The sequence below is a fragment of the Zalophus californianus genome, chromosome 3, assembly GCF_009762305.2.
Source record: "Zalophus californianus isolate mZalCal1 chromosome 3, mZalCal1.pri.v2, whole genome shotgun sequence".
NCBI classification, from domain to species: Eukaryota; Metazoa; Chordata; class Mammalia; order Carnivora; family Otariidae; genus Zalophus; species Zalophus californianus.
Window position 1 is genome coordinate 58,298,732 of NC_045597.1, and position 16,675 is coordinate 58,315,406.

The 16,675-nt window shown below is 35.5% G+C and overlaps 1 protein-coding gene across 2 annotated transcripts in view; it reads left to right on the forward strand.

Annotated features, from left to right (window-relative positions):
- RB1 (RB transcriptional corepressor 1) overlaps positions 1–16,675 on the forward strand; it is a 160,508-nt gene that overhangs the window by 125,355 nt on the left and 18,478 nt on the right. For both annotated transcript variants that reach the window (XM_027589125.2, XM_027589124.2), the window contains 3 exons: positions 8,923–9,041; positions 12,808–12,953; positions 15,152–15,297. In XM_027589125.2, coding sequence (XP_027444926.2) covers positions 8,923–9,041; positions 12,808–12,953; positions 15,152–15,297 — 411 coding nt within the window. The remainder of the gene's footprint in view (positions 1–8,922; positions 9,042–12,807; positions 12,954–15,151; positions 15,298–16,675) is intronic.

The following is a 16,675-nucleotide window of genomic DNA, read 5'->3' on the forward strand; positions in this document are numbered from 1 at the left end:
ATAGTTTAACAATCAGTTTTACTATCTCCTAGTTACTTTGTAGATTGTTTTCATTGAAATTAAGTACAAAAATTAAGTTGGCTTGGCTATACTGATGTGCTGAAACTAAACTGTGCCCTTAGAACCTTACGTTACCTTTACATGTCAAGTTAGTGTTGTGTCCATATTTGGCCAACCCTTATTTTAAGGCTTCAGAACAAGAATGGCCAAGGGATTTCCAAAGCCAGAGCAGGTGTAGAAATAGTAAATGTTCATATCAACAAAAACTGGTTGCAAGGAGCCTAGGCCCAAGCCAATAGGCCTATTCCTACTGACTCAGATCTAGTTCAGTTTCAGATTGGAAACTTTAAGGATTATAAAATTCTGAGAACTCAAGAGTATGTCCACCTAGAGGTGGAAGCAGCAAAGCCCAAGACCAGTGAAATTTCTCAATAATGTTGGCTTAAGTTTCTAAGTTCGTTTTATTTTCTTGAAAGCAATTCAATGTCTAGTCCTTAAATAATTTTTGACACAAAACTTTGGCGCTATGAATAGGTTAAACCTGCTACAATATTTGCTGTCATGGTATAATGTAAATAGGTAAAGGGTACTAATTAGATTCCCAAAGGTAAAAATCTGGTGATTTTGATTCTCTGGTAGAGAGGCCCTGGTTAAGGCAGGAATTATTTGAGAAAAATGACTTTTCTTATGATTATTTAATCATAGGGTGTATATTTTTGTTCTTTTTACTTTTTTACAAATTCATATTCAGCATTATTAATAGATAATTGATGATTCCTCACTTCAGCATGGCAAGCATGTTTATTCCTCACCTTTGAGCTCTCATCCATCCATCTTGTGCTTTTCTGCTCAGTCATAACCCTCTACTCCTTCCAAGTTTGACAAAACATCCTTGATATTTTCATCATATTCAGACATGCTAGTTCATAAGCTTTCATACCCTATTCCTCTTTTAATGTCCATTTCTCACACTGTATTGTTTCCCTTTATAATATTAATTCTGCCTACTGTATGAATTTTTATTCATTTTGCAAATATTCATTATAGATTTTCTTATACTTTCAGTTAGAATAAGATCTCTTCTTTGGATTAGGAACAATAACTTTCCCACAACATTTAGGGTAAATTATACAAATAATGACCCTGTAACACGATTTTATCATGATTGTTAGAACAAAGGACGCTCTCATTGGATATACTTGCTGTGGCCATTGAAGCTAGTACTGATGGGAGTGGACTTTTAACTCCTGTAATATTTCATTTAGAAAAATGGCTGTCTTAGTTGAATTGCATAAATTTTGCCGTCGCCCTTGGAGCTGCCTACCCAGAGCAAATATGTCAAATATCTTCAAGTAAACCCTGACCCAGTTTTAGAATTCTTGGCTAATTTTGAGTTAGGAATTCTTTTTTTTAAACAGTATTTTAAAATTAATACAAGTGCAAAATATATTTTGTGAATTACATTTTTAAAAGACTTTAAATAATATCCAATACCACAAAATAACTTAATTTGAAATAAAGAAAATAGGATCTACCCAAATTGATATACTTCTCATTGTTTTTGAAAAAGTTGATGAAGATATCAATTTAGAAAATACTTTTAAAAATACATTTTAGGGTACATAGTTGTTTGAAATATTTGTGTGTGTAAAGTTGTATATAATTGACATAATAATATTGCTACTTTAAAGTTTTCAAGTTCTTAAAAATATCTGCTTTTAGTCTATAATTTAACAAAGGGATTGCTGTTTTGAGAGACTTAAAAATTGCTCTAAATGATCACTTTTTAATGAAAATCTAGTTAGAATTTTGGGCCTCTTTTGCATAATTTCTAATATTTAACACGTGTGTTTTTCAAAAACAGTGCTTCTAACTAAACATGCTCAAACTGATTGTAATATAAATTGTCTAGCTTTGTCAAAATTTGATTCATAGTTCATCATTGTATTGTTTTGGTATTTATTATACCAAATAGTTACCCTGGAAAGGAAACTAATATTTTATGTAAACTCTAGTCACTGCTTGGTAAATTATATAATTATGTTAAGCAAATATTGTGGAAGTTGTAGATAGTCATCTCTGATTAAATAAGTATGACTTTGTGTTATTTTCTGCTAGAAGAATGATTATCGGGCACATTTCACTTTATTAAATAGTGTGTAATACCAGGATTAGCCTTGGTAAAATTAATTCATGCACTTGTTTTATTGCCGCTGTCTTTTATACTAAGAAATTAATGAAAATTATAGTATAGTCAGTGGATAAGAGCTCAGACTCTGGAGCCTGGCTGCCTAAGTTCAAATCCTTTTATTAGTCTCATTTTCTCTATCTCTCAAGTGGGGATAGTATACCCACAGGATTTTGTGAAAATTAAATGTGTACATGCAGTAAGCATTTACTAAATGATAGCTATTGTTAATAACAGATGTTAATATAGATTTCTTTTTTGGTATATCCTTTGGATAAAGATGGAAAACAATAGTTAAATTAATAAAATGTTTTTTGTAAGTCGTATTCTAATACTTGTTCTAGGAAGCTGCTCTATTCCTTCTTTATTTTTAAAAAATAGCCTAAAAGAGTTTTGGTTTTTATATTTATAAACCTCGAATATTATTATCCTACACTCTGAAAATAATTTTAGTGCATAACATAGTATATAGTATGCAGTCATAATTTACTAAAATAGTTAATGTTTGTGATCCATAAAATGAATAATGATAACACTTAATGCACAGATTTATTTTGGGGATTACATGAGATAATACATTTGAATTAACTTTGTAAATTGAAAGTGCTTTAATTCTCATCTAAGCAAACCATGAAAGTGATATCTCATTCCGTTTTGCCAAATGTATCTTAAATTAACTAACTTTCATTATCAGTTTAGTGTTCAGTGCTCCAAAGGGCAAATTTCATAGTAGGGTCAATGCAAGTACAAGTGAATGCCTCCTTAAATTTTGCATCCAAGGCACCTCTCTTGCTGTACCCTAATCCTGGCCCTGTTTTATACTGCTTATACACATTTTTCTCTTGGAGAGAAGATAGGCTGAAAGACATTTTGGTTGATAACATACTACTGCTGAAATAAAAATAACCCAGAGTATACTGGTAATTTCATATTTTCAGTTGTGCTTGCAGTGAAGCTAAGGACTTAAGTAAGTTAGTGAATAGTAGGTTTTTCTTTTTTAAATTTCAGGTCAACTGCATTAATTCCTTAGTTATATGCATACGACTTGCTCTCACTGAACTTGGTACTAAACCTGCCTGGCACATTCTTCATGCATGTTGGAGCTAGGCAGTTGGAAATTGATAGGAAATTCTGCCGCTTGAAACAGGGCTAAGGCAGTATGGGTTATGGTGACCTCTATCACCTGGAATACATTCCTGAAAGCAAACAATAAATCATTTAGTTATTCAGCAAATATTTGTAGAACCCCAATTCTAGGCTAGGAATGTATATAATAGGAAGCAAGACACAGTTGGACTAGCTATTTCCATATTAGTGATTTATGACAAGAAAAATCTCTATCCTAAAATATAGTTTCTTTTGTAATAGATGTCCCATTTCTCTTAGATTATTCAAACTTTTAAGCATGGTCTTTATAATTTTGGATCATCAGGCAGCTATTTTCCTTTTTCTCTAGCAGCCTCTCCATTACTGCACCACCACTTTACTTTAGTACCAGTAGCCTCTTTTTATTTCCTAAAATAACACGAGTTTCTCAGCACATTTTCTTTCATCTTGGGAGACTCTGCCTCTTGGTCCTCTCAAAACACAGACTCTTTTTCTTCTTTCAAGTCTTAGCGTCCGTTACCTTCTCACATACATCTTCCTGGAACCACCCTCGAGGGTCTCCATTTGTATTCTTCATAAGAAATTCTGTTGTTTCATAGAATTTTTCTGAATCTGTCATTACCTACTCATTTCCTTGTTTGTTTATTGTCTACCTCTTCCCGTTGGACTCTGAGCACCATGTGGGGAGGAGTCGTATCTGTTCCTGGTCCATTGGAAGTATTCAGTAAATGTTTGATGTTTAGTGGATATGGTTTTTACAGACAAAACTAATTTTTAGTTTTGCTGTAGGTTGCCTAAGTGCTCCGCTGTACTTCACTTTGAAAAAAAAAATGTTTTCTAAATAAGAGGCATTCTGAAATACTTTTCATGTTTTTATTTTCTTTGTGTAAGGTACACATACATACATGTTTGACTAATGGTTACAGGAAAAAGATGGGGGAAAGGAGTAGGTAAATATTTTATTTTTAAAGGATCTAGGGTATATATTAAAGTGGAATTAACCTCAAAGGACTTTGAACACTTTTGCCTACTCACTTTTTTCATTTATTCAACAAATGTTTATTGAGTCCCTACTGTGTGTAGGCAATTTTAGACATTGGGGATACGGTTGTGAACAAGATAACTGAAGGAGACAGTTAATAAACAAGTAAACAAATGAATACAGAATATGATTTCAAATAGTGCTTGGTACTGTTAAGAAAATAGAGCAAAGTTGGGAGTAGTAGTAAAGTGGGAATTAAGACTGTCTTGGACAGGATGTTCAGAGAAGGCTTTGCCGAGGAGATGCTATTTGAGGAGACAGTGTGAATAATGGAGTGGGTTGAGTCATGGGAAGCTCTGGTAAAGAGCATTGCAGACAGAGGAAACAGTAAATACAGAAACTGAGACAGGGAGAATCATGCTGTGTTCAAGGAACAGAAAGATGACCAGTATGGCAGGAGTAAGTAAGGAGGAAAGTAGTAGAAAGTGAGGCCTGAGAGGGGGCCAGATCTCAAGGGACTCTGGCTTAGTAAGCCAGGATAAAGAGTTTGGATTTATTCTAGTGTAGATGGGAAGTCATTGGAGGGTTTTGAATAGTGGGGGAGGGCATGGGGAGGAGTTTATCAGCTTTATTGAGAAGAACTGAGAGGCACCAAGAGTGGAAGTATGAGAACCAGTTGGAAGATGCCTTTGTGGTAGTATAGACAAGAGACAGTATTGGCTTAGACTATAGTAATGTTAGAGATGATGAGAAGTTAAACTTGGGATGTATTTTGAAGTTAGAGCAACATGACTTCCCAGGATTGGATAGTGGAGTTCAAGGGAAAGAGTAAAGATGACTCCTCTTTTGCTTTGGACAACTGTATATAAGGAACGATAATGATATGGGAAAAACTAGAAAAGAGCAGCAGTTTTTTGGTGGTAGAGGGTTGTTAAAGTTTATTTTACACATAGACATCAATGGAACAAGTTGAGTTAGGTGGAAGAGGACCCATGCCTCTGAAATGATTCTTCAAGTCCATTGATACCTGACAGTTGGGGGGTTGTTTATAATTATTACTTCCTACCAGAGAGTGTCTTACAGAGTAGACAACAAATATTGGGTGGATGGATGGAATGTATGAATATATGAGGTGGACCGTCATACATTTGAACAGATACATTGTCCTTTGTGTAAAGGCATTTGTTTAGATATATTAAGTAAGAACTTAACCATACTAATTTCAAATGTTTACATAACACTTACTCTGTGCCCTGCTCTGTTGTAAATGCTTAACGTGTATTATTAATCCACTTAATTCTCACAGTATTGTGATTTAAGTATTGTCGTTAGTATCTCCACTTTACAGCTGAGAGAAGTGAGTCATGAGTCATAATGAAGTTAAGCAGCTTGCTCAAAGTCATGCAACTAATAAAGGCCAGGATGTGAACCCATGTCATGTGGCACCAGAGTCTCACACCTGTCCACTGCACTATACTTCCTCCCATTATCATGACATACTCATTATCATAAACTTATATCTGTATATCTGTGTGACCACTTGGGTTGGGGGAGATGAAGTAATAAAAGTGATACTTGAGTGAAACATAAAGACTATTGGTAAAAAATGCTACCTTAATCCTTGGAGGAGGCTAATCTGAAGAGAAAGTAAAATGCCTGATTAGTAGCATACCTAAATCCTATAAAGGCTCAGGTTTACTTGCATTTCTTTGTCTTTTTTTTTTATTTTTTTAATGAACATATAATGTATTATTTGTTTCAGGGGTACAGGTCTGTGATTCATCAGTCTTACACAATTCACAGCACTCACCATAGCACATACCCTCCCCAGTGTCCATCACCCAGCCACCCCATCCCTCCTACACCCTCCACTCCAGCAACCCTCAGTGTGTTTCCTGAGATTAAGAGTCTCTTATGGTTTGTCTCCCTCTCTGGTTTCATCTTGTTTCATTTTTTCCTTCTTTGTGAATCTTAGGGTCTCTTAAAATGTCATAGAGAGAAAAATGGAAATAGGCCACTTCTGAATATATGTGGATTTACACCCACACTATTTTAGTTAAATAAATATTTTTTATTATGTTATGTTAGTCACCATACAATACATCATTAGTTTTTGATGTAGTGATCCATGATTCATTGTTTTCATATAACACCCAGTGCTCCATGCAGTACGTGCCCTCCTTAATACCCATCACCAGGCTAACCCATCCCCCCACCCCCCTCCCCTCTAAAACCCCCAGTTTGTTTCTCGGAGTCCATAGTTTCTCATGATTCATCTCTCCCTCCGATTTACCCCCCTTCATTTTTCCCTTCCTTCTCCTAATGTCCTCCATTCTATTCCTTATGTTCCACAAGTAAGTGAAACCATATGATAATTGACTTTCTCTGCTTGACTTATTTCACTTAGCATAATCTCCTTCAGTCCCATCCACGTTGATGTAAAAGTTGGGTATTCATCCTTTCTGATGGCTGAGTATTATTCCATTGTATATGGAACACATCTTCTTTATTCATTCGTCTGTTGAAGAGCATCTATAATTTTGTATATAATTTGTCAGTACCTAGAAAATGTAAAACATTGACTATGACATCCATGCATTAGCTGGTGTTGTTAGCATTACTTTACTCCGATGAAAGCGCTTACTTAGATTGCACTTCAGAGTGCCCTTAATGAAAGGAAAGAATAGGAAAGAATTACTGATAATAAAAATTACATTATATGGCGCCTGGGTGTCTCAGTCAGTTAACTGTCTGCCTTCTGCTCAGGTCATGATTCCAGAATCCTGGGATCAAGTCTCACATCAGGCTCCCTGTTTAGTGGGGAGTGTGCTTCTGCCTCTGCCCCACGCCCCAGCTCATTCTCTCTCTCTCTCTCTCTCACAAAAATAAAAAATCTTTTAAAAAATTACATTATGGGGGTTACAGAAAAAAACCCAATATTGTTTATTTTTTAAAGATTTAGCTTAACTAAGTTTATTGTGGTTTTAGTCAAACAGAAATTTTTTTTCTTTATGATTTCTGGGTTTTGGTCAAACCCACAAAGTCCTTCCTTATCAAGAAGTTGTAAAGATACTGTATTTATTTCTAATAATTTTTAAATTTTGTTTTTTAATATAAGTAATTCATTTTCTATATATTCCTTTCAAATTGCTAAGTTTTTCAACACTTCATTGAATGGACTATTCTTAATATTTTTACAAAATCTACTTTTCTTCTACATTGCTTTGTATATTTACTTACTGTTGTGCCACTTTCCCTTTTGAGATAAACCCAGCATCTTGGCAATCTGTCTGTTTTCTTTTTGTTCTTAGTTTATGGATTAAAAAAGTAAAACAGGGGCGCCTGTGTGGCTTAGTCGTTAAGCGTCTGCCTTCTGCTCAGGTCATGATCCCAGGGTCCTGGTATCGAGCCCTGCATCAGGCTCTCTGCTCAGCGGGAAGCCTGCTTCTCCCTCTCCCACTCCCCCTGCTTGTGTTCCCTCTCTCGCTGTGTCTCTCTCTGTCAAATAAATAAATAAAATCTTTTAAAAAAATAAAATAAAAATAAAAAATAAAGTAAAACATGTAAGGGCCCCCTTTTTATGAACTTGTAAGCAGTCGCCTCCAGAAAATTATAAATTTTGAATCAGTATTTTAGTGACTTTTACTGCTGGTCTTATCTTTTTGTAAATGATATTTTAAAAATTAGACTTTCAAACTTTTTGCTTGATATGTAGAAGTGTAATTATTTTTCATATTGTGAATAATGGTATTGTCATTTTTTTCATTTAATACTTTAATCTTATATTTCTTTTTCTTGTTGAGCTAGGTGGAACCTCACATACAGTGTTGAATAGAAAGCATGATAATGGGCGTCCTTTTGTTGTCTCTGATTTTTTAAGGGCAATGCTTGTAATGTTTCACTATTACATTGTTTGCTATGGGTTTTGGTATGTTTGTGTATGCCATTTATCAAATTAGGAAGTACGTTGCCATTCCTGGTTGAATTAAGTTTGCTCTTTCCTTCTTTCTTTCTTTCTTTTTCTTTCTTTTCTTTTAATTACAAATGGGTTTTAAAATGAGAACTTATTCCTTCATTGATTTTGATAAGATTTTTCACCTTTGACTTATTTATTAGCAAGGTGAATTGCATTATAGATTTTTTCATGCTGAACCAGTTTTGCAACATGGATAAACTCAACTTTGGTAATGATATATTCTCTTTTTGACACTGCTGATTTGGGTTGCTATTATTTCTTGTTTAGGATTTTTATATCTCTGTTCATGAGTGAGAATGGGCTATAATTACCTTTTTGATGTCCTTGACAAGTTTTCCTATCACTGTTGTACTAGCCCCATAAAATGAGATCAAGAATGTTTCGACTTTTTCTATTCTCAGAAGAGTTTGAGTAAAAGTGGAATTATCTGTTCTTTGAATGATGGGTAGATTTCACTGGTAAAACCAAAAGTGTGTGATATGCTTGATATCCTTGTAGGGAGATTGGTATTTTCACAGTGGAGAGAAGGATCTCATCTGAATTCTGAATTGCTGCTGTCAGTTGTAACTAAATCTGTAGTGCTCACCATGTCAGACAATATGATTTTGATAAATACATGGGAAAATCATACTTACCAATGTGGGTTTAATGTCATCTGGTTTCATGTAGGATTCACCTTTATTTGATCTGATTAAACAAGCAAAAGACCGAGAAGGACCAGCTGATCACCTTGAATCTGCTTGTGCTCTCAACCTTCCTCTCCAGAGTAATCACACTGCAGCGGATATGTAAGTAGAATGGATGTTATGCTCTTCATTCAACCTGCAACTAGGTTTTGAGCATGATATAATGCAAGATCCTATATAGAAACTGTAGGGAATAGAATTTTGAATAAGATATCAGTCTTGCTTTGAAGAAGCAGGAATATAAGGCACATGACCCAAATAAAGATCAGATAAAGTGGTACAGAGTGCTGCTGAGATCACTCAGGGTTGCTATAAGGAGGATAATTTTCATGATGGAGATGGCAATTTAGTTAGGCCTGAAAGATGGAAAATAGGATTTCTGTATGGAAACTGGAGAGGAGAGAGGAGACACAAAGTGTTCCAAGAGTCAGAAATGGCATGAATTCCAAAGTGTAAGGCCAGGAAAGCAGGAAACGTTTTCAGGGAGTACAGATCAGTGCATTTGGGGTAAAGCATAGGATAGGCGATAGGCACAGGACCTAGGGTGGGATATGAGACTAAATCAGTTGATAAGTACATGATGATGCTGATGATGATGGAAGAAGAAAGCAAATAGCTAATATTTATTGAAGGTTCACTGTGTGCTGGACAGTTGCCTAAGTACTTGAGATTCTTTTTTTTTTTTTCCATTTAATCTTCATAACAGCCCTGTAAGGTAGTAGATTCTGCTATCAGCCTCAGTTATCTGTAAATAGGAATGAGAGAGATAACATAACTTGCCAAAAGTTAACAGAAGAAATCAAACCCAAGCAGTCTGACCCCAAAGCTCATGTTCTCAAATATTCCAGGTACTGTGCCTTTCATAGAAATGTGCCTACTGTTATTTCTATTTAGTTCTGTCTAGGAATTGACATTATAATGTCCTGTAATTAGTTCAGGGGCTATTTTCCAGAGATGTCCTTTCCATGCTAACTTGTACCCAGAGTATTTCTAGCATATGATGCCTCTGCCTCCACATATAAATTTGTTTGCTGGGTTATGCACTAATATAAATAAGTCAAGCCTTATCTCTTTCTTAAGTGCCAGGACGTTTTCTAGGCACTGGGAATAAAAGGCGAGTAAGATGGACTAGGTTCTTCCCCTCATAGCGTTTATGTTATGGGGGGAATAAACTAATACATGATGTGTTTTTAGAGTATACTAAATTTGGGCATCTGGTTGGCTCAGTCAGTAAAGCATGCGACTCTTGATCTTGGGGTTATGAGTTCAAGCCCCATGTTGGGAGTAGAGATTACTTAAAAGAAAAAAGAGAGTATACTAAGTACTATAATGGAAATAAAGTGATGTGAGAGAAACTGAGAGAGTAGGAATGTTTAGGGAAGCTTTTTCTGATAAAGCGATATTTGACCTGAGACCTCAGGGACAAGTGGATGCTGGCTAGGCACACATCTGCATCATGGACGTTCCAGGCAGAGCAAACGGCAAGTGCAGTGGCCCTAAGGCAGATCAAACTTAGCTGGTCCAAGGAACAGAAAGAATCCCAGTGTGGCTGGGGTTAAAGTGAGTAAGAGGAGTTTGGGGGTACAAGACAAGTTTGGAGAGGCAAACTGAGGCCAGACCCTTTAGATTCCCTTGGGCCATAGGAAAGGGTTTGGATTTTAGCAGAGCAATGGGAAAGCATTAAGGTTTTAAGTAATGGTGCAGCTTGCTACACTTTGTATTTTTAAAGGGCAATTTTCTGGCTGCTATTTGAAGTGCAGGTGGGTTTGGAGTAGGACAGGGAAGAAGTAGGAAGACCAATTTGGAGATAGTTTTAGTAGTCCAAGTGAGACATGTAAGTGACTTGGTCTAAGATATGTCAGTAGAGATAGAAAGAAATAGAATGATCTAGGATGTATTTTATTTTATTTTATTTTATTTAAGATTTTATTTATTTGAGAGAAAGAATGAGAGATAGAGAGCACGAGAGGGAAGAGGGTCAGAAGGAGAAGCAGACTCCCTGCTGAGCAGGGAACCCTATGCGGGACTCAGTCCCGGGACTCCAGGATCATGACCTGAGCCGAAGGCAGTCGCCCAACCGACTGAGCCACCCAGGCGCCCTCAAGGATGTATTTTAGAGGAAGATTTAATAAGACTTGGCTTTGCATTGAGTTTGAGGAATTGGGAAAAGGGAGAAATTAAAAATAACTCCTAGGTTTTAGATTTAAGAAATGGGATGTAATGTGGAGTCGTTTATTGAGCTGGGAAAAACAGAGGGAAGAAATCAAGAGCTCCCCTTTGGCCTTCTTAAGTTTGAGATTCAAGCAGTGATGTTCTGTAGGTTGTTGAATATTTGTACCTAGAACTCCAGGGAGACCAACCCCTGTCCAAGTTAAGTTTGTCTACAATATTGTGAATTAGTGAATTGAAGGGAAATCCAAGATTGGAAGTAGACCAGACCCTGGTACTTAAAAGATTACTTTTAATGGTGATTCCTACATGTAGTAGAAACATCCACAGTAAAGTACAAATCCTCCTTCCTGCTTAGAATTATTTCTCAACTACTAAGACAAAATTAGAAAGTAGATCTGGATTATCCTATAAAAAGCAACACAAGAGTGGTAGAATATCAGAAATTGAGAGAGAATATTAATATCTCTCTGTTGATTTACATCTGATATATTTAGTATATAGGTGTAAATCTTCCTGACAATGTATCTGAATACTAGAATTCTGTACTAGGTGATATTTGTTTTATCATATATATGAACCATAGTTATCAATGAAACATTTTTAAGAGGAAAATCAGAAACATGACAATACTATTTTGGTATCAATAACTTATTCTTTTAACCTGGAGTTATTTTATGATCTCAATCTCACTATAATTATTAAAGTTGAACATATATACATATGCAGCTATCTTTTTATCAATAAAGCGGTAACTCTCAGAAAAAAACCATTCATTAAAATAGTTAGAAGTGATAATGACAAGCTTAATTTTCCTATTAGGCTGTATCTTTTCCAGCTTGTGTTTAAATAGCTTGCTGAAACTGGTACAGCCACTCTAGCAAACAGTACGGAGGTTCCTCAGAAAGTTACAAATAGAACTATCCTATGATCCAGCAATTGCACTACTAGGTATTTACCCAAAGGACACAAAAATAGAGATATGAAGAGGCACATGCAGCACTATCAACAACAGCCAACCTATGGAAAGAACCCAAATGTCCATTCATTGATGAATGGATAAAGATGATGTGGTGTATATATATACAATGGAATATTATGCAGTCATAAAAAAGAATGAAATCTTGCCAATTGCAGCACTGCCAATTGCAGTGACATGGAGCTAGAGTGTATTATGCTAAGCAAAATAAGTCAGAGAAAGACAAATGCCATATGATTTCACTCACATGTAGAATTAAGAAACAAAACAGATGAACATAGAGGAAGGGGTAAAAAAAAAAAAAAAGAGGAAACAACCATAAGAGACTCTTAATGACATTGAGAACAAACTGCGGGGTGATGGAGGGAGGTGAGTGGGGAATGGGCTAGGTGGGTGATGGGCATTAAAGAGGGCACTCGTTGTGATGACCACTGGGTATTGTATGTAAGTGATGAGTCCTTGAATTCTACTCCTGAAACCAGAACTGCACTGTATGTTAAATAACTAGAATTTAAATAAAAATTAAAAAAAATAGTTTGCTGAGAGAAGGAATTTGGTACAGAAAAACAGATTAAATAGATAAGATATGTTTGGATGCATGTGTACAGCTGTGTGTGTGTGTGTGTGTGTGTGTGTGAGAGAGAGAGAGAGAGAGAGAGAAAGAGAGAGAGAGACTGTTAGGGAACTTCAAATGAAGACTTTTTCTTTGAATATGTCTAGGTATCTCTCTCCTGTAAGATCCCCAAAGAAAAAAGGATCAACTATACGTGTAAATTCTACTGCAAACACAGAGGCACAAGCAAGCTCAGCCTTCCAGACTCAGAAGCCATTGAAATCTACCTCCCTTTCACTTTTTTACAAGAAAGGTTAGTAGATGATTATTTTCAAGAAGAAGGACTCTGGAACCTGGCTGTGACTGGGTTCAAATCATGGCTCTTCTGCTTACTAGGTGTGACCTTGGCAAAGTCACTTAATATCTCTATGCCTCAGTTTCTTCATCTATAAAGTGGAAATGATAATAATAATAATAATAATCTATTTTGTAATGATAATAACCTACCTTATAAGATTTTTGAGTTAATTAAATGAATTAATACATAAAATGCTTCAAACAGTGCCTAGCACATAGTTAGCACTCAGGTGTTGTTATTGTTGCTGCCGCTGCTTTTGTCAGGCTTTCAAATTTATGTTTGGAAATATTTACCTGTGACATAAGTCTTGCTGTGCAGGTGTGTATGTAGAGTTAAGATTGTACAGTGTGCTGTAGTCTAATGTAGGCACATCTCCCGGTAATTAGGTTGTGCAGCCTCTCTGATTATGTGTGTATGAGGTGGAGCAGGCATGTATGTGTATATACAGCTGACCCTTGAACAGTGTGGGGATTAGGCGTGCTGATCCCTCCATGCAGTCAAAAAACCACATATAGCTTTTTGACTCCCCAGAAACTTTACTAATAGCCTACTGTTGACTAGAAGCCTTACCAACAGCATAAACAATTGATTAACACATATTTTGTTATATGTATTATATACTGAACCCCTTACAATAAAGTAAGCCAGAGAGAAGAAAATGTTATTAAGAAAATCATAAGGAAAATACATTTATAGTACTGTCCTGTATTTATTGGAAAAAAAATCCATGTATAAGTGGACCCTCTTAGTTCAAACCCATGTTGTCTAAGAGTCAGCTGTATGTGCAGGTGCACACCCACTGAAGCTCTCTGAAGGGACATGAAAGGCCAGATTCCTCTGTGAGAAATCTTTTTTCTGATTTTATTCAAGTCAGAAGAGTTTTATAGGCATGCTGTACGAAAACTCTTAAGTTAGAGCAGTGTTTCCAGAGTGTGGTCCTCAACCAGCAGAATCCACCTTACCTGGAAAGTTGTAGAAAGGAAAATTTTTGTTTAGGCCCCATCTTAGAACTAGTCAATCAGAAACTCTAGGATGAAGTGCAAAAAAATAAAAAAAAAAAAAAATCCTTATTTTAACAAAACTTCAAGGCAAGTGAGAACCACTGGGATAGTTAACTAAAAAATTCTGATTACTTTATGCAAGTCTTTGAAAGGTACATATAAAACAAGAGTCATTATATTTAAAGTAGATGGGAAAAAAATTCAATTTTGTGGATTCCTTTTCTCCAGACCTATATCCCAGTAGTATTTTTATAGACTTTCTAAATAAATCTTATGTTAGTATTCAAGCATTATTTTGCCTTCTACATACCTAGCTCTGTACTAGGACTAGGGATTACTTATTCTTAAAATAGTGGTAGAGGTGAGGTTACTGTTCAAATGCTGTTTAGTATTGGAGGGAATGCAAACTGGTGCCATCACTCTGGAAAACAGTATGGAGCTTCCTCAAAAAGTTAAAAATAGAGCTACCCTGCAATCCAGCAATTGCACAACTAGGTATTTACCCAGAGGATACAAAAATACTAATTTGAAGGGATACATGCACCCCAGTGTTTATAGCAGCATTATCTACAATAGCCAAACTGTAGAAACAAACCAAGTGTCCATTGATTGATGAATAGGTAAGAAAGATGCGGTATAAATATGTAATGGAATATTACCCAGCCATAAAAATGAATGAAATCTTGCCATTTGCAATGATGTGAATGGAGCTAGAGTATTAGGCTAGGTGAAATTAGTCAGTCAGAGAAAGACGAATACCATATGATCTCACTCATATGTGAAATTGAAGGAACAAAACAGATGAACATAGGGGAAGAAAAAAGGGAAAATCAAGAGACAGACTCTTAACCTATGGAGAGCAAACTGATGGTTACCAGAGTAGGAGGTGGGTGAAATAGGTGATGGGGATTAAGGAGGGCGTTTGTGATGAGCACCGGGTGCTGTATGGAAATGATGAATCACTAAATTCTACACCTGAAACTAACATTACACTGTATGTTAACTAACTGGACTTTTAAATAAAAACTTGAAAAAAACAAAAAGATGAAATGCTGTTTAATGGCATTGTGGTTATAACAATTTAGTATTTTGAAAAATCCACTTGTAATTCAAAATGAAAATAAACATGACTAATTCCCCTTATCTCTGCAGTGTACCGACTAGCATATCTTCGACTAAATACCCTGTGTGCACGCCTTCTGTCTGACCACCCAGAACTAGAACACATCATCTGGACCCTTTTTCAGCACACACTGCAAAATGAGTATGAACTCATGAAAGACAGGCATTTGGATCAGGTAAGAAAATAATGCACTTCACCTCTCTTCTCCTACTTATTTGTTAACTGTGTACTCATTTCTTAAAAGATTAGATTCAAATGAGAAGCTAGATCAATTTAGCAGACTTAATATATATGCATTTGTTGGCTGCCTTTTATAATTTTGCTGTAATTCTTAGAGCTTTAGAGCTTGAGAGTATTTCAGTAACTTGTTTAATGACATAAAAGATCTTATTTACAAAAATCATTGAAAAACTATTTATTGGGGGTTTTAGGTCTTGTGGTAAACTAGATTTCATGTTAGTATGGAAAAAGCATGAGACTTGAGAACAAGTTGATCTAAAACAATGCCTATTGAATGAATGAATGAATGAACAAACTAACAAGTGAATGACTTAATTTACAGAGAATGATCTCTTATATCTTCCTTTTTCTTCTCTATATGCAGAATAATAAGAATTTTTTTTGGTTAACAGCTTATTGAGATAAAATTCACATACCACACACATTACCGATATAAAGTGTACAATCCAGTGGTTTTTAGTATATTCATAGAGTTGTGCAACCATCACCAAAATCACTTTTAAAACATTTTTATCATGCCAAAAAGAAATGCCATACCCTTCAACACTCACCTCCTGTTCCCCTACTTCCTCCAGACCCAGGCAACACTGATCTTTATATGTCTGTAGATTTGTCTGTTTCAGGACACTTTATATAAATGGAATGATATAATATGTTGTCTTTTGTGCCTGTCTTCTTTAACTTAGTGTGTAATGTTTTCATTGTTCATCTGTGTTATAGCTTGTATCAGTACTTCATTCCTTTTATTGCCAAATAATATTACATTGTATGGATATACCACATCATATTTATCTGTTCATCATTTGGTGTACATTTGTTTTCTACTTTTTGGCTATTATGAATAATGTTGCTATGAACATTTATGTACAAGTTTTGTGTGGATATGTTTCCAGTTCTCTTGGATATATACCTAGAAGTAGAATTGCCAGGTCATATGATAACTCTATGTCTAACCTTTGAGGACTGGCCAGATTGTTTTCCAGTATATCCACACCATTCTGCATTTCTACCAGCAGTGTATGAGTTTCCAGTTTCTCCACATCCTCACCAGCCTCTTATTTGCTTTTTTGATTATAATCATCCTAGTATAGAGTGGTATCTAGAGTGGTTTTAATTTGAATTTCCCTGATGCCTAATGATAATGATTGAGAATCTTTTCATGTGCTTATTGGCCATTTATATATCTTCTTCAGAGAAATATCTACTCAGATCATTTGCATATATTTAAATTGAGTTGTCTATTTATTATTGAGTTATAAGTGTTCTTTATGTAGTCTACATAAAAGTCCCTTATTTCATATGATTTGCAAATG